This window comes from Cupressus sempervirens, chromosome 2 (genome assembly GCF_028749045.1).
Source record: "Cupressus sempervirens isolate cs-2001-9-10 chromosome 2, ASM2874904v1, whole genome shotgun sequence".
NCBI lineage: Eukaryota > Viridiplantae > Streptophyta > Pinopsida > Cupressales > Cupressaceae > Cupressus > Cupressus sempervirens.
This window is the reverse complement of record NC_143119.1, coordinates 389,129,266-389,151,345: the sequence shown is the minus strand read 5'-3', so window position 1 is coordinate 389,151,345 and position 22,080 is coordinate 389,129,266. Positions and strand designations below refer to the sequence as shown.

General features: G+C 36.5%; 1 protein-coding gene across 2 annotated transcripts in view; it reads right to left on the bottom strand.

Annotated features, from left to right (window-relative positions):
* AUG7 (nuclear matrix protein) overlaps positions 1-22,080 on the bottom strand; it is an 80,948-nt gene that overhangs the window by 37,819 nt on the left and 21,049 nt on the right. For both annotated transcript variants that reach the window (XM_089813842.1, XM_089813841.1), the window contains exons 4-5: positions 8,530-8,621; positions 8,238-8,363 (exon numbers count right to left, since the gene is read on the bottom strand). In XM_089813842.1, the coding sequence (XP_089669968.1) occupies positions 8,238-8,363; positions 8,530-8,621 (218 nt within the window). The remainder of the gene's footprint in view (positions 1-8,237; positions 8,364-8,529; positions 8,622-22,080) is intronic.

Below are 22,080 nucleotides of genomic sequence, written 5' to 3'. Positions count from 1 at the left end.
GCACATATTACACCAATGGATGTAAGAAAGGATTTGAAGAGATTTGATTATACTCTTATTGAATTTCAATACTGTATCATTCACAATCGCATAGTCCATCCGCGTTGGTTCATGACCACCAATTTAGTGTAAATTGGGCTCCCCCGACAAGGTTACAAATTTGCAATCACGTAATCTTGAGCGGATACAATTCCTAGCATGAGGGAAATATATGTCAAATAAGTGTGAAGCATCTGCTCATGTCAGTCTAGCTGTCGTGGTGAACAACTGGCCAAAGCTATTCAATATTGATAAAACATTGGTTAAAAGATTCAAACTGTGAGCACCCATTAAAGAAGGAAGAAATCGCATATGAAAAGATGATGCCTGTGAAAGGCTCGATAAAATAAGGTAAACAACCATAAGTTTAGAATTAGCAGAAATTACTTGAGACAAAGCATGGACCTCCCTATTTCTGCTTTGATCCATGTTCATACAAGCCCTTGGGACACATTTTCATTTGATAAGCAACTCCGCATAGAGAATGGTGTAGAAGGAGAAGCAAAGCAATCCACAATGCTATGGCTTCTTTGAGGCATGACCAAGAGCGGCGATGTAAGAGAGATAATCAAGATGCCATGGTAATTGGGATTAAGGCCCGTTGAGATCATGCTAAACTGATATGACAGGGATCATTGTGGCATTGTGGATGGAAGAAGAAAATTTCTTAATTCCCCACTCTAGCATTGGCATTGTAGCGAATATTGAAGGGTTTAAGAAGCAACGATCACAAATTTATAAATGATGTTGATCGATATCCTTCAGTGGTTATAACAGAGATTAATTCTCTTAGTTGGACAAAGAGTTGTTGTCTTATCGAAGTCATAATATTACACATCAACATGAGACGAAGAGTATCTAATAGAATTTGGAAAATATTTACCTGATAGTGAAGGTATCATCATTTGAATGAAGGTGTAGAAATATGATAGAATGGAAGGTGTCATGGCCTCTTAGCCAATTTTGTCAGAATCAGGCGAATGAGGCTTGTAACGTCAAACTATGCAGCATCACGACATTAATCAATTAATTTTGGCTCATCGTTATGGGCCCTGTGTTCAAACTTACCATGGGTGATTTGACTGCAACCGTCTATGAACATATTCACCTTGAATAAAAACACCAACACACTATTCAATCCCCAATCAAATCCATTTGAAATGTATGTACGGATATTCACTTTGAATAATGTCATAGTTAAACCCCAATAGATGTGAAAACAAATCATCTGCCACCGCATCCAATCTCCATTAGCCGACGCCACCTCACTTTGAAGTATGGGTCAGGAATGATAGGATGGATTTGACCGATGGCAAGGGATGTAGACGAAATACATAGTTCCTGTGGGCTAAGGTAAGTATACATATGTATGTATTATTTGGTTCTTATGATCTCAATACAATATGTTCAATATTAAATATTTTGAGTAATATAGAACAAGTTGTATATATATTAAAATTTCTTCTATATTATTAAATCAATGAATATATATATATATATGATATTAAATATATGATGATTATACATGAAGTCAATATATTTCTAAAGAATATAAGTGAAATTGGTCATTATAGATTATTATATGTGGCATTAATAAGAAAACAATATATTGAAAATATAGATTTAAGTTAGATCTATATTATATTGAAATGATCTTATTAGGCAGAATTATTATCCTTGGGTATTATAGCAGTCTCTTTCTTATTTATATTTCTATACGAACTATATACCTTGATCTTTTCCTTTGAAAATGTTCTTGCAGAAAAATGAGGGAGATTGAGATTTAGAGGGAAGCTAACATTTCAGGCAACCCTGAAAGAGAGGGAGCAAATAGAGGATATGATTCAGTCAACCTTCGGTGATCTCGATCATATTGATTCAGAGGGAGTAAACCATGTTGAGATGGATTCTTCAGTGATCAATAAATTGTAGCAGACAAGAAAGCTATGATTTATGAATATACCTCATGACTATGTGAGTTTAATGGGCCTACCCCCTTGCGTTCATCATGAGGAAGTGACGACTTCCAAATGATGTCACTTGTATTTGCAAAAGTTATGGAAAGGTGACAATCTTACAACTTAATTTTCTATTATGATGGATATCTTACGATGTCTATGCAGATCATGATAAATTATACTTTGCATGGTAAGCATTATGAGAATGCGTGTGCACATACCTTATAAACATTTTTTGAGTACATGGTGAATGTTATGCAAATTGATGTTTTAGAGGCCATTACACAGAGTACTTGGTGAATATCATGCAACTTGATGTTCAGGAGACCGTTACTCACAGTACTTGGTGAATATCTTACATCTCAACATTCTAAAGGCCATTACTCAAGTATTTGGTGAATATCATATGTTTATATTATGTAGACCAATAATCAAATGTGATATCAAAATGGTGAATATCATATGTTGATATTTTGCAGACCATTACCTTATTGAGTACGTGGTGAGTATCAAGTGTTGATATTTTGGAGATCATTACTCAGAGTATTTGGTGAATATCATATACTCTGAAGGCCAATACTCTTGATATCAAATGTGATATCAAAATGGTGGATATCTTCTAATCAAAGATATCCTTATAATTTATCATGCCTAATATTACCAATGGTGTAATATTTGTCTTGTGTTTATCATCCCTAGTTAAGAGGGAGTGTTAATGTTTGGTAGCTTATGTCGAATAAATCTATATATAATTATATATGCGATATAATTGATATATGTGTTCATCATATATGAGATATAAGTATATATGAGATATATATATATATATGATCAAAGTTTATTTATATTAATCATCTAATTAATGAATAGACATGTCCCATGAAAGGACATGTTTCTACATTGCTTATTCTCATTATATATATGAGGTCACTGCAATTTGGAAAACACATACCAAACATAATGTCAGTGCTTATAGTGCATTCGCAGCAGATCTGGGAAAACTAACAATATAGCATCACAAACTCCACTCCAAAATTACCCGAGTATGCTTTTCACAGCTTCCACACGACTTCAACCACTTAAAACGAAAATCTGAACCTACCCAGTTCCACAATCAAATCACATCCAAATCCAATTTGGGATGAACCATACCAAGAAATGCAAGGTTTTTTGTTGAATTGGTAACATAGAATACAAACAATTTTGAGTACTTTGCTTGGTAATTTCATGAAGCTAGCTCAAGTGCTTTGCTTGATGTCCATTTATGCAAAATTTCTTCAATTAATGGTGGTAAGACCATGGTGAAGGTTAGCTGAAATTTAGTCTTTGTAAAAGCACTAAGGTTCTAACTTCTGCATACAAAATATACATGATTTTAGAAATTCAAAGCACTTCAGAAGACATCTGAGGACCTAGAAGCCTCCAAAGATATTAGGATGGTATGAAGACCAAACATTTAGGTACATTAGATGAACTCAACCAAAACAGAAAAGATCCACAGATCATATGAAATGTAACTATTAAAGAAATTACTAGAGCTGGGGTTAATAAAAGGGATGACTCTAGAAATAAAAGATGCTTCATCAAGGAGCAAACAATAGATGCTCTAATAGCTTCATGGAGTGCTTCATGTCAAATTATTGATGAATCCTCCAATATCTCCAATCAGATCAGGAAATTCATCTTTAGTTAAGTGTTGATTGAAGACACATGGTGCAGGTTAGCTGAAATTTAGTCTTTGTAAAATCACTAAGTTTCTAACTTCTAAATACAAAATATACATGATTTTAGAAATTCAAAGCACTTCGGAAGACATCTGAGGACCTAGAAGCCTCCAAAGATATTTGGATGGTATGAAGACCAAACATTTAGGTACATTAGATGAACTCAACCAAAACAGAAAAGATCCACAGATCATATGAAATGTAACTATTAAAGAAATTACTAGAGCTGGGGTTAATAAAAGGGATGACTCTAGATATAAAAGATGCTTCATCAAGGAGCAAACAATAGATGCTCTAATAGCTTCATGGAGTGCTTCATGTCAAATTATTGATAAATCCTCCAATATCTCCAATCAGATCAGGAAATTCATCTTTACTTAAGTGCTGATTGAAGACACAGAATGATAACAACAACCATGAAAACTTATCTTCAAGGAATTTGGCAATGGTTTGAAGCAAGGAAATATGTGCATATTAATGTTTCTTCAAGTTTCAGGAGCATCAAGCCACAGGAATGTGGTTTTGGGACTGGTAAAAAGTTTCCTAATTTTTGTGGACAGTAGGGGGGCAGCTAACAAAATAATGTTAAAAATATTTATATTTAAAAATTAAAATTAGCTTAAAGCAAGTGAAAAGAAGACATTCAATAATCCACATTGGTTTTGGGAGCCAAACACACCTATTGGATGTTGCAAGATCAAGTTATAGATCAGCTGCCAGGAACTATTAATTGAACACCAACCCAAAAAAATGAGTATTATATCTTCTGGATATTGGAATCTGTTACAGATTGACACACCCCTGTAGCAATTATTCAGAAATTAGAATTCTTCTCTCACGCTATTTGTCAGTTACTACTCTGAATCAGATAGATTGGCAGACACTGATCTTGAAAGACTTTTATATCATTTACAATATTCCCTATTGGTTTTTGAAGCAGAACACACCTATTGGATGTTGTAAGATCAGATTATAGGTCAGCTGCCAGGAACTATTTAATGAACCCTAACTCAGAAAAATGAGGACTAAATCATCTGGATCTTGAAGTCGGTTATAGATTGACATGCCCCTGCAGAAAATATTCAGAATTCTTCTCTCGTGCTATTTGCCAGTTAGTCATCTGAATCAGATAGATTGGCAGACCCTGATTTTCAAAGACATTTATGTCATTTACGATACTCCCAAGTATCTTGCACATAGAGCTGGGGAATCTGCTAAGTTGCTGACTTTATCCAAGCTGCATCTTGGCTTCACAAGTCTTATTTTGGTGGGGATGTGTCAGCAAAAATGTCTTCTTTCCTTTTATGATGCTTCAGATTTATAGCTGTACACTAAAAACCAACAACACACATACCAAAGTAAAGTCATTTACAATATTCCTAAGTGTCTTACACATTGAACTGGGATTTCTGCTAACTGTATCCAAGCTGCATCTTAAGATTTTACTTACTGTGTAATTAATCATGTCATTTATTAGAGACCTTCGTGGCTCCATGCTTTTGTAGGTTGCATGAGGATCCAAGCAGACATCTTCAACAGGAAAGAACAATGTATGGAAAAGTGGCTTCAGGAGGATTTTTTATTTTTTGTAGACGTAAAATTGACAGCTGTATAGGACATTGGGGAGAGCGAGTCATCCCCACAAGGTCTCCAAATTATTGGGATGCCCTAAAAAATGTCCCCTATATGTAGAGTCATCCTAAGGATGTACCAAAAGAGGGATGTGGATGAGACTGCTTGTCCGAATCCCCAATATCCTGCAAAAACCACAGGAAGGCATCCTTGAGCTACATTAGTGCATACTAAAATATGTTTGCCATAATGATATGAATGAAAGGGAATATGAAAAATTGTTTGTTAAGATCTCCTACAATAGAAATGGGTCAGATAGTTGTAGATTTTGAGAACCCACTAAAACCTCAATGGAAACAAAGATGATGAAGAAATACTAGAGGCATGTGCAGCAAAGAACATAACCAACAATGGAAGAATTGGAAAAGGAAATAACTTAATAAGTGAATTTTGCGATGAACACTCAAGTCTTTGAAGACTAACAGTTATCATCATATAATCAGTTACATAACTTCATAACCCTTTTGTAAAGAAAAACAATTGCAATTATACATAAATAATGAAAACATTGAAAAGTGATAGAGAGTGTATTCTTACAAATGTAATACTTTGATCTCATTTTCCCAAATATTTGTATAGCCTTAGTCTTGAACCGATTGCTCTGCATCCTTATTTGTTCTATATTGTGGCATTGCAGAAGTTCTTGTCATGAAGCAATCTCTAGTGTGACACTCTTGTTTTATTTAGCCTAGCCACTTTGCTATGAACTCATTCTCTGTCACTGATATAGATTTTAGTGCTTTATTTTTTAGCATAAGTTCACCATGGAACAAACACGACACCAAATATCATTTGATGAATTTGACAACCATCGTGTTTGGAGCAAACTTGAATTTTCGCACATGTCAAAATTTGGCTGAAAATTTCAAATTAGCCGAATGAGTCTACATTGTGATAATCTAGCATGAGATCTCTGCTGGCACAAGGTTGAGCATTTTGGATTTTTTGCAAGTCCAATTTAGGATATTCCAGATTGATCTCTAATAAATTGATTAACCACTTTAAGATCTTAACTATTAGATTTTGTTTATACGCACATATGAATTCGGTTTTACAGTTGAAGATTACTAAATTTGCTAACAAAAAAAATAATAAAGTGATTTAACTAGAACCCGTTGCAAACAAAAAAAATCTTCCAAGAGGGGGTCAAAACATTAATAGTATGTCAATGGTGTCACACATTGAAGCCTAGAGGAAAAAACTTTTAAAAATATACAAAAACATTGTAATAAAATTATGAGAGATGTGCAAGCCTTGGCTAAAATATGTACACTATATCAACTTCCGACAGCTCAACTCAAGTTTTATTGACTGCGACACTTTATGCCCTGGGGCCAAAAATGTAAAAAGTGGGACACATTATTATGCTCTCACCTGAAGGCATTAATGAGCCTGACTAAAACAACAAACAAAAATAAAACAAAAAGGACAAACCACCCACAAAAAGCACATTTCAAATTATCTTATCAATAAGACTAATGATAATAATTAAGCAAAGAGTCTTAATGTATTATATATATCCTTCAATTTAACATTTCTCTTTTATCCATGCCCAGGATTGTGGAATTCAAATCCTATATACATAAACTGTAAACATCCATAAATAGAACCGAAATAGATGGGTGCGAGATGAGTTATTATATCTGGATGGTACATATCTCATTAACAACAATTAATTTTCAGATTTCTAAACCCTATACAATAAAAAGGGGAAAAAAAGGCTAACCTCGTAATCTGCACTAAAGGCTTTCATTTGAGATGAGGATCATGGATGCTTGACATTATTTATTCATGTGACATTTCAACTTAGATATAAAAGATCTTTGCTCAAGATTGTCTCACATTCCTAGCTCCAGATTTATCACCTACTTTTAAACCATTAGTGGCCCAAGCTGTAACAACTGATAGACAGGAATCAGATCAATAAGTGCAAATCTGGGAACCATACAGGAACAAGCAAATCAAGCCATCGCAGTTGCACTGAAACTTCAATAGAGTGGATACTGTGACATGGCTGTGTTTACTAGTGCCTTCATTATTCACTTTTGTACAAACACCAAGTGCCACATTTATGTACTTTCAGCAATTTAATTTTTTCTATCTCATATTGGTCATTGTTGGTCACTTGTGGACATTAACATCTAAGTAAATTAAATTTATTTTAATATATGCCTTTCCAACAGAAATTACCAACACTTAAGATGATCCATTTTCAAGCCAATGCAACAGCCATTGTTGATGTGAACATGTGTAAGTGTCAGCATCCAAATGACAATGATATTGACAGATTATTCCAAGAACTTTCCATATGGTAAACCTAAAAAGTAGATTAAAGAATCAATCAAGATCCACAAACAGAAAACAAGGCACAAGCAAAAACAGACATGAATCTCTCAGCAGTGATAAAAGATAGGGGTATCTAGGGTGAACTTTACACACACAACTACAAAGCAAGAGTAACATCCTCTTGCAGTCCAACGTATACCACAAATAGTTGTGTAGGATTCAGTACTTAACTAATGTTACAATAATGAATAGCATTTATGATCATTTGTCAATCTAGTAAGAAGAACAAAGTGAGAACCACTGTTGTATATTTATGGTAGAAAGAAAAATGTGGTCATCAAATCGAAGATAATTAACACACGAGAACATGTACCAAATGGTGGTGCAAACAGTATATATTCGCATATGCAGGAAAACTGGACTCTATTTGTAGGTCATTGGGAAATAGCTTACAATCCTCAGATAAAGTTTGAGGTTACCTCTATACGTATGCTAGGAAGCGAAGTATTCATCCATTAGAAAATAGTTCATATGTGAGATTACTACATGAAAAGTTGGTAATTCTAAATGATGTAGTAAACAGTACAAATTCACATACACTGGAAAACTCGACTGGATTTGAACATCAGCAGGAAATAGCTTGCATTCCTCAGAAAAGACTTGAGCTTGCTTCTCTGCGATAGCATCCAACAGTTGTATGTCCTTTGCTGCCTGTTCATCGACACTGTACAAAGGACTCGAATCTTCATTTTAATATAGAATTGTGTAGATGGGGAAAGAAAACCAATCAAAACATACTTATTTTATAAAATGTGCAACCTTTATTTTGGAGTAACATCAGTTTAAGCAACTGGTAAGGAAATTTTGCATGAGGAGTGCCATGCCCTCACCTCCACTCAGGATTGTCTGCCACAGAGCTCACTTCTACTAGATCAACAATAAGGCGCAGCATTTCTGCACGGTTCTCATAACTTCCTCTGCCCTACAAGTAAATAGAAACACAAATAGTTATACTCACTTTCAAGTACAAAGTACTTTTATTGGAGTCATTTATTATTATTAGCAAAAAAAAGCTAAAGCAAAACTGCCTCAGACTTGGAATCCACAGACCAACCTACACCAGGACACTTCATAATTATAATATAACATCATTAATCAAAGAGAAAAAATGAAGATAGTCACAACTGACTATTATAAATAAAAGACCATTTTTATACTGTGCATATAAAAGAAGGCACGTAAGGCCATATTAATAAGACTTTAGGACACAGTCATAAAACTTGAAATATCAGAAAGCCTTGAAAAGGAAAGAGAATGAGCTCTGAAATAAATCTCATAGATTTCACACACTGTAAGAGCTAAGTGGTGACAACGTTCATATACAAAGACAAGTCAGCAGGTGATAAAAATAATTGCTTCAAGTTGAGAAATATTTTAGCAATTTTTTGGTATTATGTGCTCTAGATTGGGTTCTTCAAGGCAATCAATGATGTAAGAGAATATGCTTCTGCTTTCATTAACAGGATTAAGCACATAAGCTTCATTTAAGACAGGTTCGATTTATGTACAACTGTAAAGGTAAGTTTTTGTTCTTCCTTATTCTGACAAACCACTGCAAAACAAAAATAAAAATCTGACTTATGCATAAGATTTCTTCTTTTATGAAGACTAGTGGCTAATCTTGCCATTCCTCACAAAAAACTTTATATACTGATCTTTAGTGTCATTTTTCTCTCATATATTTCAGCCTCGTTCTCACTCATAAATATTAAAAACCAAATGGACTATTCTACAGCTATCAGAAATCAATACAGGTCACCTTCCAAATAAAGAAAATGTGACAGTGTCTCTAACAAAATTGAAGGACCGGGTGATGTTTTTCAATGGACAAAGTACAATGTTTCCAATCTAAGTTAATGGCCCTGGTATGGGTACCGGCACCGGGTAATACAGCAATTGTTTTCCCTAAGAATGGGTATGGATTCAGCTATATATGTTACAACACTACAAATTATAATATATAAATACAGTGATGCTCGTAATTGCCAATCTGAATCAATAGAATATTTAAATACCTCATATTTCTAATTTTCAAAAATGAAAATACTCATACATTCATTATTCAATTATTTGTCAAATCAAAATGCCATTACACCGAAGCTACGGAATCGGCTCATATTCAGATTGATTTGGGGTACCGAATGTAGCAAAATCAAATCATAGCTTTAATTGCTTATGGATTTGACCAGAGTGCATTTTTGTTGGCAGTTTGCACTATGCTGTCATTGATGTCAAACTTGATGTTGATGACTAAGAGGATATTAGTTGTGTTTTTCATTGGTGTTGCCATCAACAACAAAGGGGAAGATTGTTAGCAATATGAATTCAGTGTTGTCATTGATGTTGACTTCTTGCGTGCATTGATGTCAACTGAATGAACTATGAAGTGATGTGATGTTATGTGGTGTTTCTGAAATGGGATGCTTCAATATGCAAGAAAGAGTATTTGAAGTCCTTATAGAAGAATAAGTGGTTGATGGCTTGCGGTTTTGGTTGTAATGTCTATGGTCTGTGAATATTGCACTATTATGCCTTCAAGTCCCAAGCAGTTCAGTAGTTGAAGTTGTGAGCTGCTGTTTGTTGAAAATGAGGCTGGCTGTCAAGACTTGTCCGCAGAATGCTTGTAATGTTGTTCCTATGTGTGAAGCTTGGTGGATGTATTTTGAAGGTTCATGCAGTATTCAGTTCAAAATTCATGTGTCGGTTTGCTCTGAAAGTGAAGATATGTTGTTCTATTGTTCAACAGTATTGCCTGTGTTGGTCTCTAGCCGACTTAGTAAGTAATCTTAATTGAATTATGATCTTCGGTCCAGATATGCTTTGGAGGATGAGTTAAGAGTTTACGGTCTTACCATGTCATTTTAAGATCCGCATAAAGTAATTTCCATTTGAGGTTTTTTTATGTCAACTGGTTGACATGCTTTAACGCTTTTCTACAGATTATGTTTGATGTTGACTTTGGAGGATGTTGCATTGCATGCACTTCACTTGAATCAGTTAGGCATGTTGTGCTGTGTTTTATCTCCTAAGTCGGGCTGCATTGAGCGCAATTGTTCATGGTGGCTAAACCTTGTGTAAATAAGGTTTGTAACTTCGTTTCTATCATGACTGACCTAGTTGAAGGTTTTGATGATCAAGTTGAATTATATAGATGTGTGGATGTTGGAGTTGAGAATAGATTGATTGTGAACTGAATATAGATATAAGTGTGAATATCAGTTGGTGGTGTGCTTTGATTATAACATCTTTCAGTGTGATAGAGTTTGAGGCAGTGAATGTGCGAGTTATGTTTAGCATGATATTGGTCACTTAACAAAGTTGTTGAGGACTGTTTTATTATCATGATAACTTCTTCATTTCAATTCATCAATTTCTTGTGCTGCTAGAAGATAGAGAGTTTTTTTGACAGCGCGTGCTGATTTCTACTTGCCCCGGAGTTGTGCACTTCAGTCTACATATCTCTTTGTATCTTGTTGTGGGATTGTGCATCTCAATCTTGCAAGTCCCTTGTATAATGACCTAAGGTTGGGTGCCTTAGCCTACAAGTCCAAATCAAGAACAGTGAGCGCCCTTGGCCCTTGACCTAAACATTATATTTAAGTCATTCATATAGCGTGTGTGAATTTCAATGTTGTTTTTTCCAAATTAGGTTTTCCACGTAAAAATCTGGGGTTCATGTGTTTTGCGTGCATTGTTCTATCTTTCATTCATGGTTAGTTAGCTAAAGATACTTAACAAGAGTTTGTGACAGAAATGATTTAAAGATTTGATCATACACTGATTCATCCCCATCCCCCTTCTCAGTCTTAATGAGTTAACAATTGGTATCAAAGTTGAGTTCTTCTTGAAGAAACCACTTGAGTTAGATCCAGGATGACGCATGATAATGATCACAAAGTAGTGAAGTTTGATGGAACAAACTATAGCTTTTGAAGGGCATGGATGTAATACTCTATACCATTTGCAATGGGGGATGCTATTGAGCAAGGATATAATCCTCTAGATGGTACTCCTATTCCAAATGAGATCAAATCACATGAGAAGAATACAAAAGCTAAAATAGCTAAAATACTATGTGTTGTGACCTTTTCACACCATCGCCCCATTGCAAATGAGGACTCCCTCTTTTTGCTTTGCAGAAGGGTAGTTGTTTAGTTTGACAAGGTTTATGCAGCTCTAAATCTAAGTCTTTACCAAAGAGAAGTGAAATCATTGGCATGTCTTCAACACTTCACAAAATTTTAAGGAGCCTAGGGACCCGACATGGCAATGCCAAGTCCTCTTCATTGAGAGAAAATGGAGATAGGGATGGAGACATTCACCACAAACCTAAGAATGAAGTGAGGACAAGATGCAGTGATGGAGTAAATCTGAGAATGTAAAGTACAAAATTTTGGAGATCTTATGGATCAGATCTGATGATGAATGAAATGAAAATTGCTGGGTGAGTTTTGACAAGTACAAAGTTGAAGTTGGGGGGAATTGGTGTTTTAATAGGCAAGATTTGGAACTATCTTTGGATGTTATCCAAGGGTGAGGTGGAATCCGCCCTCAACTTGGACAGGGTTGTCCAAGGGAGGTACCAAACCTACACTCATTCTTGTACAACAGACCCCAACATTCTGCCCCATGTCTTGAAGAAATTTCAATTCTATGTTGACTCTTGCATTAAAGAATGAGCATTTCAGGGTTTATACTAAGCTTTTCAACCAAAATAAATCTGATCCAAATAAAAGCATGAAGATCAAAACTCTGTCCAAAAGGAAAATGCATGATCAAGTTGGAAGGTGGAATAAATTTGATGAAGGAAAGAAACTGAAGTAGTAAGAAAGGAAAGCATACAGCCATCCAAGAGAGTGTGGATTCAACACTTAGCCTGGAAAAGGCTGTCCAAGGAGGAGATGGAATCCGTACCTACCTTGGACACTTGTGTCCAAGCAACCCTATTTTTACACCCTCAAAGGAGAATCTACTTTGATTCCATAGTGGTTTCTAGCATAAGTGGGAGCATTTGCAAGTATGTAAGTCTGATCCAAGCTCATGGAGATTTCCATCCAAAACATGAAAATCAGATCTTCAAAATAATAAATGCATGATCTAATCTCAGATTTTGGACTAAAAGCTCAATCAAAGCAATCATGTTTCGATCCAAGGAGAAGGTTTTAAGTGTAAAAATCAAGGAAAATGTTAGAGAATGAAGTTTCAAATGAAAGAGGGCATGCAAAAGTTATAGAGGACAAGCTTGAGTGTTGTCAAAGAGAGGCATGGAATCCACAACTAGCTTGGACAAGGTTGTCCAAGGAAGAGGTGGAACCCGCACCTACCTTGGACACCATTGTCCAACACTCATCAGATTTCCATGAGCTTATAAACTCCCCTCTAAGTCCGGTTCTTTCTAGTAATTGCATGCTGAAATTGTTCTAAATTGGGCTATAATGGGAATTTCTAAGTTGATTTTGACTATTTGATCTTACATTTTGAGTGTAAAAATGCAAAGTTTAAAAGGAATTCCATATTTATTTTACGGATTTAATGCAATCATCTCTTTTGTTTTGCAAGGTAACTATGGAGGAAGGGAATGCTTAAAGAATAAAGGACTATGGCAAGATCAAGCTCAGGACCTCAAGCAAAAAACTACAAAGGGTCGACCATTCGTCAAAGATTACAAATAAGAAGATGGTTTTAGGTCGAAGGTCAAATTGACAATGTAAGCCCAAAAGCAAGATCAAGATGAAATTCAAGAAGTTGTGGAAAGAAGATTCCCCAAGGCTACAAGTGGAGGAAGCTATGACAAACTTGACTTTCCTTTGGAAATCCAAGTTCATTTAAAAGATCCAATTACAAGAGCATGACCAAGGCGAGATACAAGTACAAGCAAGTTCAAGTCATTCAAATGACAAAATTTCCAAAAGATGGAGAGAATTCATGTAGATGAAGTAATTTGGAATATATGCCATCATAATGTATTGAGGTTTTGGTAGTGTTAAGTATCAAGAGATATTTTCTCATTATCGAGGAATTAATCAAGTTTACAAGATAAAGCATGTTAAGGTGCCACCTACTCATCTTCAACCAATCAAAAGACTCCAATTGCATGTGTCCAAGAACATCCAATCAAATTATTCCAAATGTACATGTGGAGTCCAATTGATGCTTCTATTTATCCTATTTTTTGATTAGTCAAACAAGAGCATTGTAATTTTCTCATTGGCCCAACATGTGCATTTATGTAATCGGATAAGCATTTAATGCTTGTAGCTAGTAGTTATTTTAGAGCTTTGATGGCGTAGTCTTGACCCTTGATCTTGAGACGATCATAGCCCTTCGCTGTACTTGAACAACTATAAAAGCTAAGGCCTTATCATTCGTAACAGAGAGATTTGGAGAGATTGTGAGATTGTTGCAATAATACTACCACAAATGTTCATAATTCATTGTTGTTTTTCATGGTGGATTACCTATATCGTTTTGGAGTACTGCATAGTTTCTACATTTCCTCACTTAGATCAGGATTTTGCTTATGTTGAGTAGAAATAGAAGTAGATGAATGGAAGATATTTTTGTTGGCGAACTATGGTGAAGGTGTCCATACCTTTTGGTACTTGTCGATTGCAAGTATCAGGGTAAGGTTACTATAGGCCTTATTGCAAGCATTTGACTTTAATTGGAGATGTTCATTTGGATTACGCCTTTATTCAGTATTTGATGTGAATGTCATCCACACATCCTTAGAAGCAAGCAACCTCCTTCGTGTAGTTGATTTGACAAAACAAGGAGTGGTTAGAGTTTCACCTCATCTTCAAATATCTTTTGCATTGCTAGAGTTAGCTTAGATTCTCTAAACCCTTTATCTTTTTGCAATTTAAAGCTAAGAGATTTCCACATCCTGATCATCAGTACAGGAGTTTCAAGATTTGATTGTGTTTGCTATTTTTGCATCAACATTTCGAATTACACTTAATGGTCTATCACCAGGATGAAACATAGCATACTGGAGCATAAGAAAAATAGGATGAAGTTGCAGGCCTCGAAGGATTAAGTAGAGTGGGAGGGGTGGAAGGATGGAAGTGTGGAGAAAATGAAAAGCATGACGATTGATGATTTGTCGGTATCACTTGGGGACTTAACGCTATTATTTGCTTGACTAGAAGTAATTGAAGAGCCATTATTGTCAAATCATTCACATTTACAAAGTTGATATCCATTAAGTGAATAGCATAAGTCCCTAAGTGATTCCAACAAATCACCAATTGTCACATCAATTGAGTTAAGTCCACAACAACAAGGAACCCTGAGATTGTCCTAGTTGATCGAACAATCATATACATTGTTCAACATCTAAGCTTCCTTATTCAAGAGAGGAGAATTTGATATTTCATGTTTCATCTTGGAATACTAAGTGTTTCCTCATGCATGTTGAAGTGGTCACACAACTTACATTAGCACTATAGTCAGTGGCTAAAGTGATTCAAAATTGCTAAAGGTTGTGTACTGTAGATCTATAGAGGAAACTTGGGAAAAGCTGAGCCATATCTCTGAAGGAGATAAGAAGATTAAACAAGTCAAGATGAAGAACTTGAAGCATAAATTTGAAACCTTAAGAATACCTGAAGATGAGAACATTGAGAGTTATCTACATCTAGTGAATAAGGTCATAAGTGCAACTAGGGCCATTCGTGGAACCATGTAAGAAAATGAAGTTGTGAGAAAGATAATGAGAACCATGACTAAATTGTAATATCCCTAACCGGATATTTTCTCCAAATATCCCTAACCACACCTAGATTTCCTTGGATTTTGCAAGGCTTTTTCTAATTATTTCCTCAACTATGTGACTTCTAGCGCGTATCTCCATGCACTCACTTCTAATCGAGGTCTTGTTGTGAGGTTTTCACACCATCGCCCCAAAACTTTGGGGACCCCCCCTTTTTTCGGGTAGGCCTTGGCAATTTTCGCAGGTGTTGTAAGTCTTTGTTTACCTTAGTGAATTTTCGGAGTTGTCTAGAGGTTTCGAATTGGCAATTTTACACCTTGGACATCTTGGTCTCTAGGAGGGATTCGGTTTATTTTCACCTGGTGCTAAACTTGATTTTCCAGAACATGTAATTTTGTCCTTAGGCCAAACAAAATTCAACAACAACATTTTTTCGATGGTTAAAATAATATCTAGTAGGACAATTTTGCAAATTTTGGACTTGAATGGATTTTTGAAAATTTGATATAATTGTATAAGCTTGAGCATTTTCAAAATGAATTTGTGGACTTAGTTGTTTTGGAAATCTAAAAAAAACTTTGATGGTGAAATTGAATTTTGAATGAAATTGAATTGCCAAATAAGGATTTATTTTAATTGCAAACTGAAATTGTATAGCAAAAAATTGAAATTGGATTGAAGTGCAAAATTTGATTAAGTTGATATTAAATTGCCTAGAGGGGGATTTCAAAATTTTAAAAGGAAGTGAAATTGAAATTAAAATCATATTTTTGGGCAAAGTGTTTGTAATTTGGAAATTTAATTTGGCCCCTTTTGTGTGTTAAATTCAATGTATTTTAAGGCCTAAAAGGTGTGAAATTCAAGGTAAATTATTGGGTCCACCATGGGGAAGGTTTAAAGCTATATTGGAGGCCTACATGACTTTTTTTTTAAATTTCAATTTTAGGGCTTATGGTAATTTCGGATTTGGCTAATTTAAACCCCTTATTTAATTTTATTTCCCTCCAATGCAAGTAGGCCCTATTCAAGGAGGCAAAAGTTTGGTATAAGAAGAGGCTCCTCCTCTTCATTTCTCATTCCAACTTCTTCCATTCTCTGGAGCAGCGAATTTGTTTGGTGGGGGAACATGGTTGATTGTGAGGTCTGATTTAGAGGAGCAATTTTTCTGCCCTAGCTGCGTGAATTTTGGAGGCAGCAATTCTGATTTTTAGGGGGCAATTTTCTGCCCTAGTAGGCCAAAATTTGCAGTATGGCAGAATTTTAAAGTGCAGACCCGAATTTGTAGCAGAGGTGCAATTTTGAGGGCAGAATTTTGGAGGTTGGCGATTTTTGCTTGAGGGGATTGGGATTTCTTCCTAGGGCAATGATTTTCTGCCCTAGCTGGGCGATTTTGAAGTTCTGAAATTGGTTAAAGGGCAGCCAAGTTGTCTTGGAAAGTCTGATTTTTGTAGAGCTAGCGAATTTCACAAGGGGGCAAAATTTGCATGAGATCTGATTTTACATATTGGAGAATTTTCAAGAGAGACAAGGTTGGTGAATTATGATTTTCGCTAGAGATTCATTATTTGCAAGGAGGACTGAATTTTCTGAGATCAGATCTGAACTTGAAGAGCCCTGATTGTTGGTAGAAGGCAGATTTAAGGTAAGATTCTCATTCATTTTTAGAGGTGAAGATTGGTTTTAAAAGCGGATTCGTCTCCCTTATCTTCTTCTTGCACTATTCATCCACCACTTCATCATCTCCATTGATAGGCTGAAGTTGGGAGATATAAGTGTAGATTTCATGATAGGACACTTGGAGAGGCAGTAAGCTAGACCACCCTACCATTGAAGTTGGAAGATATAAGTGTAGTCCATCCCAAGGTAACAAAGAGGCAAAAATAAGTGGTCGTCTCACCCCTAGGATTGAAGTTTGGAGAGTGATAAGTGTAGAGATAGGATTTGAAGAGGTAGAAATAAGCTAGATTCCATCGATAGAAAGAAGTTTGGAGATTGATAAGTGTAGTCCATATCATTTAGAACGAAGGGGTAGAAATAAGTGTTTAAGATGGTGGATGTTAGTGCAAACAAGAACCCAAAGGGAACGAATACCAAAAAAGACAAGGAAGACATGATGCCAAAGACCACCTTCTTCTCGAAAGTGAGGCGAGTAAGTGACACCAACAATCGGCACAGTGAACATGGTACAGTTGAAAGGCATGACAGTGGTAATGATAGATCAGGCAGCCAAGTTCTTTCAGGATAATTAGGATGCTTATTTCATTCATGTAAGGCAGAATTCTTTTATTTGATTTAGAGGTGGTGAAAATTAAAAAGTGAATCTCAAGGAAGAGTGAATTTCAAGGAAAAGCAAATTTGGAGGAAGTGGTTTGAAAATATTCGAGGCTAGGCAAGGCTTGGCTATTCATGCAAACCAAATTCGAATAGGAAGGTTAGAAAAGACCAAGAGGTCAAGTTCGATTTCAAGGTGGTCGCCAAGAGCAAGACTCCCAAATTGCAAGGAGGTTCACGTCTGGGCAAGCCACCGAGGCCAAGGCAAGATTACCCCCAAGTGCATGGAGACCTCACCCTTTCAAGGTCAGGACATCACGTACAAGCAAGTTCAAGTGGTGATGAGAAAGTTTCTAAGGACGAGCTCAAGCATCCAAGGCTTCACCTCATCTCAAAGATTAAATAAATTTATAAGATAAGGTTGATGAGGTGGCAATTTCCAATGCATGCAATCAAATCATGCCAAGTGTCCTATGTTCTCATTGGCTGACAAATTATTGTAATTTTCTCATTGGCCCACAAAATTGGTGCCCTCGTGTAATTGGTTGAATGATGGTAACGCTAATTAGGGTTTGTAAGGTTTAATCTTGGCCCTTGATTTTGCCTCTTAATCTTGGCCACTCGTAATTTTGAGCCTCTATATAAGGTCATTTTCTTCTCATTTGTAAAGGAGAGTTATGTTGGAGAATTGTTGCCAAAATACTATCTATTGTTCTTTATTCATTGTTGTGGCTTGCATGGTGGATATACATGATCATTTTGGTGTATTTGCATGTTTTTTCTCATCTCTCAAATTAAAGTAGGATTTCATTTCATGTTGTTAGAGTAGAAGTAGATGGCTTGTTATATGATGATGTTAGTGAATGTTTGATAGGAATCTATATACTAGGCCATTAGCATCCTAGCGGCTTGTTAGGAAGCCTTGTGTGGTAATCTAGTTCGATCGCTCCCAAGTTTACTTGCATTTCATCTTTCTGCTTGTACTTCAAGTTGGGTTGGAAGATAGGCGTTAATGTGAAAATCCTAAGAGTATCCCTTGGAATCATTGCACCAATGGAGGTAGCGCCACTAGCAAGCTTTCATTTGGTTGGATCCCCATCCATTTGCTAATTTCTTCATTCATAGGAGTAGTAGTAGAGCAATAAACAATTAGTGGTAGGAGTTGTTGAAAGTGAAAGTGATCAAGGAGAAAAGGAACAAGTCAAGCAAAGCGAAGTACCACCAAGTTATCTTCAAATGAATAACGTAAGCCCGCCTACCTGATTAACCAGCAAATCACATTAATATCACTTAGTATCCACAAGTGTAAGGAACCTTGGAGTTTTCTCATGTTCTTCATGAGTGTTTACTTTTCAAGAGAGGGATTGAGTGTTTGGTATTCTATATCAAGTAGTCAATTGCTATATGTCATGCAGTGGTACAAAAGCGACATCAACAAGCCTCCAAGCATTCATTGTTTGGGCATGTTTATTTATCATGGCTCCTTAAGTCCTTGCATCCAATGCCCTCATTTTGCCCTTGTGCTTTTTTCTTGTTGGGTGGCAGCTATGTGTTTTTTTTGCCCTGGTTTTTGCCCTTGCTCTCTTCTCAAATCATGGGGGGTGGTAAGCACAAAATTGAACCTAATAAAAGTGATGATAAGTACAAAAACCACCCCATGGAAATGTTTATGAGCTTGATGCAGTACAAGGCAAGAGAATCCCCAAAGGAGATGTCCTAGCTCCCAGCAAATAACCACACAACGGAATATAAACAATACCATAGAGATTTAGATCCAAAATAACACCAATTCTCATCATAGAATCATAAGATTTACATCCAACATGCCCAGTTGTAAGGCCTTCCAAGTTATGGCCAAATACAGATCAATTACAATAACAATTTTGCAAGACCTCGCAAGATCCACACTCTAGCTAGCCCACATCCACAATCTGGTAGAAAACCCCAAAAGAATCTAAACTTGTGCTTGCAAGACACCAAGCAACCCTCTTATTTTCCAAGCCCAAACTTAGCTACTAGCTCTGCTCAACTTCACTCCTCTCAGCTACTCCATGTTGAACTAAATCATCAATACCCACTCTAGACATCACAAGACCTCTACTTATACTAAACCAAGCCACAAGTTTGCCTAGCAAGTTACATTAAATAAACCCTCAAGCCATAAGTCGGCTTGGCAACAGAGATTAAATACATGAAATAACTAAATACTTAAGATAAGCCCCAAGTTTACAATGCATAACTAACTCATATGACAACATAAGAGTGTGTGCCCTTAGGCATAGGTCCACCTGCCATCCAACAATCCAAATCCAAGAGCACACACGCCAACTCCCTCGGATTGAAGCTTGCGAATACAATCTCCAAAGTCTGTCCAGGAAATTAGGAACACACTACCAGCAGCCACCAAAAAGGCTCTGACTCCAACATGATAACTCCAATTGTTATCTGCACTTAGGACAAGGTCCACCAGTATGTATTGAACATAACCATAACCGCTCAAGACATAACTTCACAAATCCAAGCTCGATGCTCCTGCATACAGTATTGTTGACTACCCCAAGATGCTCCTGCATCAGACACCCCATGTGCGAAGAAAAGATGTTCTTAACAATTGGAAGAACATCTTCCAGGGTTCAACACATAAGCCCCGAACAGGTTCTCCACATACACGTCCTCGGAGTTATCAACTTGTACAATCTTGCCTTTGTTCCATTTCTGCAAATCCTTTTCTATAACTATCATCTTCACATTAGTTCTTAGTGTGCCATAGGTCTATTTCCCACATTAATCTCTAACTCCTTGAGAATTCTTCAATTCAACTCAGCTACCAAAACTCGGGTTCCTCCTTCCAAGCCTTGTATTCTGCAAAGAATTAGGGAATGCTCCCTACCACCGTTCTCAACAATACACACATTCTTGACACAATCATGCATTGCCCTGCAATCATACGGCCAAGGTCTACTAAGTAATATGTGACAACTACTCATGTCCACAATATCACACAATAGTTGATCAACATACTGCGCAATCTGGAAATTAACAAGACACTGCTCCCTAACTTCCAAAGCATGTTCATCTTGCAACCAACTGATCCTATAAGGACAAGGATGTCTCACTCTCTTCAAACCAAGTTTCTGAACCATCTCCTCAACAACTAGGTTATCAGTACTACCACCATCCACAATTACATTCCAAAATTTACCTCCAGATTTACAACAAGCACTGACCAAATTCCTCCTTTAACAAGGTTTCGACACCTTCTTACCAAGCAACACTCATCGAACCAGCAAGTTTTCCTCCTCCTCAGGCTCATCGATGAATCCATATTCTCATGTACTACAGCAGCTCTTCTATCACCAGCCTTCCTATCAGTATTGGGACATTCAAAAGCTCTTTGCCCTTCACCACGCTTGAAAAAAGTACCCTTAAATGCACCTCTACCTGTTCTCTTTTGCTCAACAGGTTTTGGTTCATCCTTAGCAATCTGTTTGTTCTTCGCCAAGTGATCTTGCTTCTCCTTCTCTCGAGAATTACCTCGATGTCTTTGCTTCAACTTCTCTTCTACCCTCAGAGCATACTAATAAGCATCCTCAACAAAAGCAATACTCAACATACCAATCTCATCCTAGATACTGAATCTCAAGCCATTAATATATCTAGCCACCTTTTCCTTAGAAAGTTCTCTATGTCCAGACCGAATAGTCAACTTGTAAAACTCCTCGATATAATCCTTCGCAATCATATCCTTCTGCTTCAAATTATGCAATATCTTAAACAAATCAAGTTCATAATCAGCAAGAATGAACTTAGCCTTCAATTTAGTTACCATCAATCTCCACCTAGTGATCTTCATTTCGCCTTCCTCTTCTCTATCTCTTTGCAATTCTTTCCACCATAAGGCAGCATGTCCTTTCAACTTAGTTTGTGCCAACCTCACTCTGAGTGGATCTCCAATATCCTCTAAAGCAGTCTTCCAATTCACCAATCCAATCAATCAGGTCTATAGGATTCAAAGTACCTAAAAAATTAGAAACATCCACCTTGTGCTTCAACTTCAATTGAGCTCCAGATCTATCCAATTGACCAATTTTGTCTTCCACAGGTCTCTCCATCCAATCAGTTCTATCTTCTCCATTAGATCCAATAACCTCAAAGTCTTTAGCAACTTCTTCATAACCATCCTCTATACACACATTCCTCGGTACACCAGCTATAGCCCTCATGATCTCGATAACCATATCATTCTTCATCAACTCCATCTCAGATCTGAAATCCACTTTAACCTTCTCTGAATCTTAGTCTCCACAACATCACAGAGATTTGCAATTGCCCTAGGGTCCAATCTTCTGAAAGGCATCTTCCAAGATCTTCGCAAACCCAAGGCAGCCAATCCACA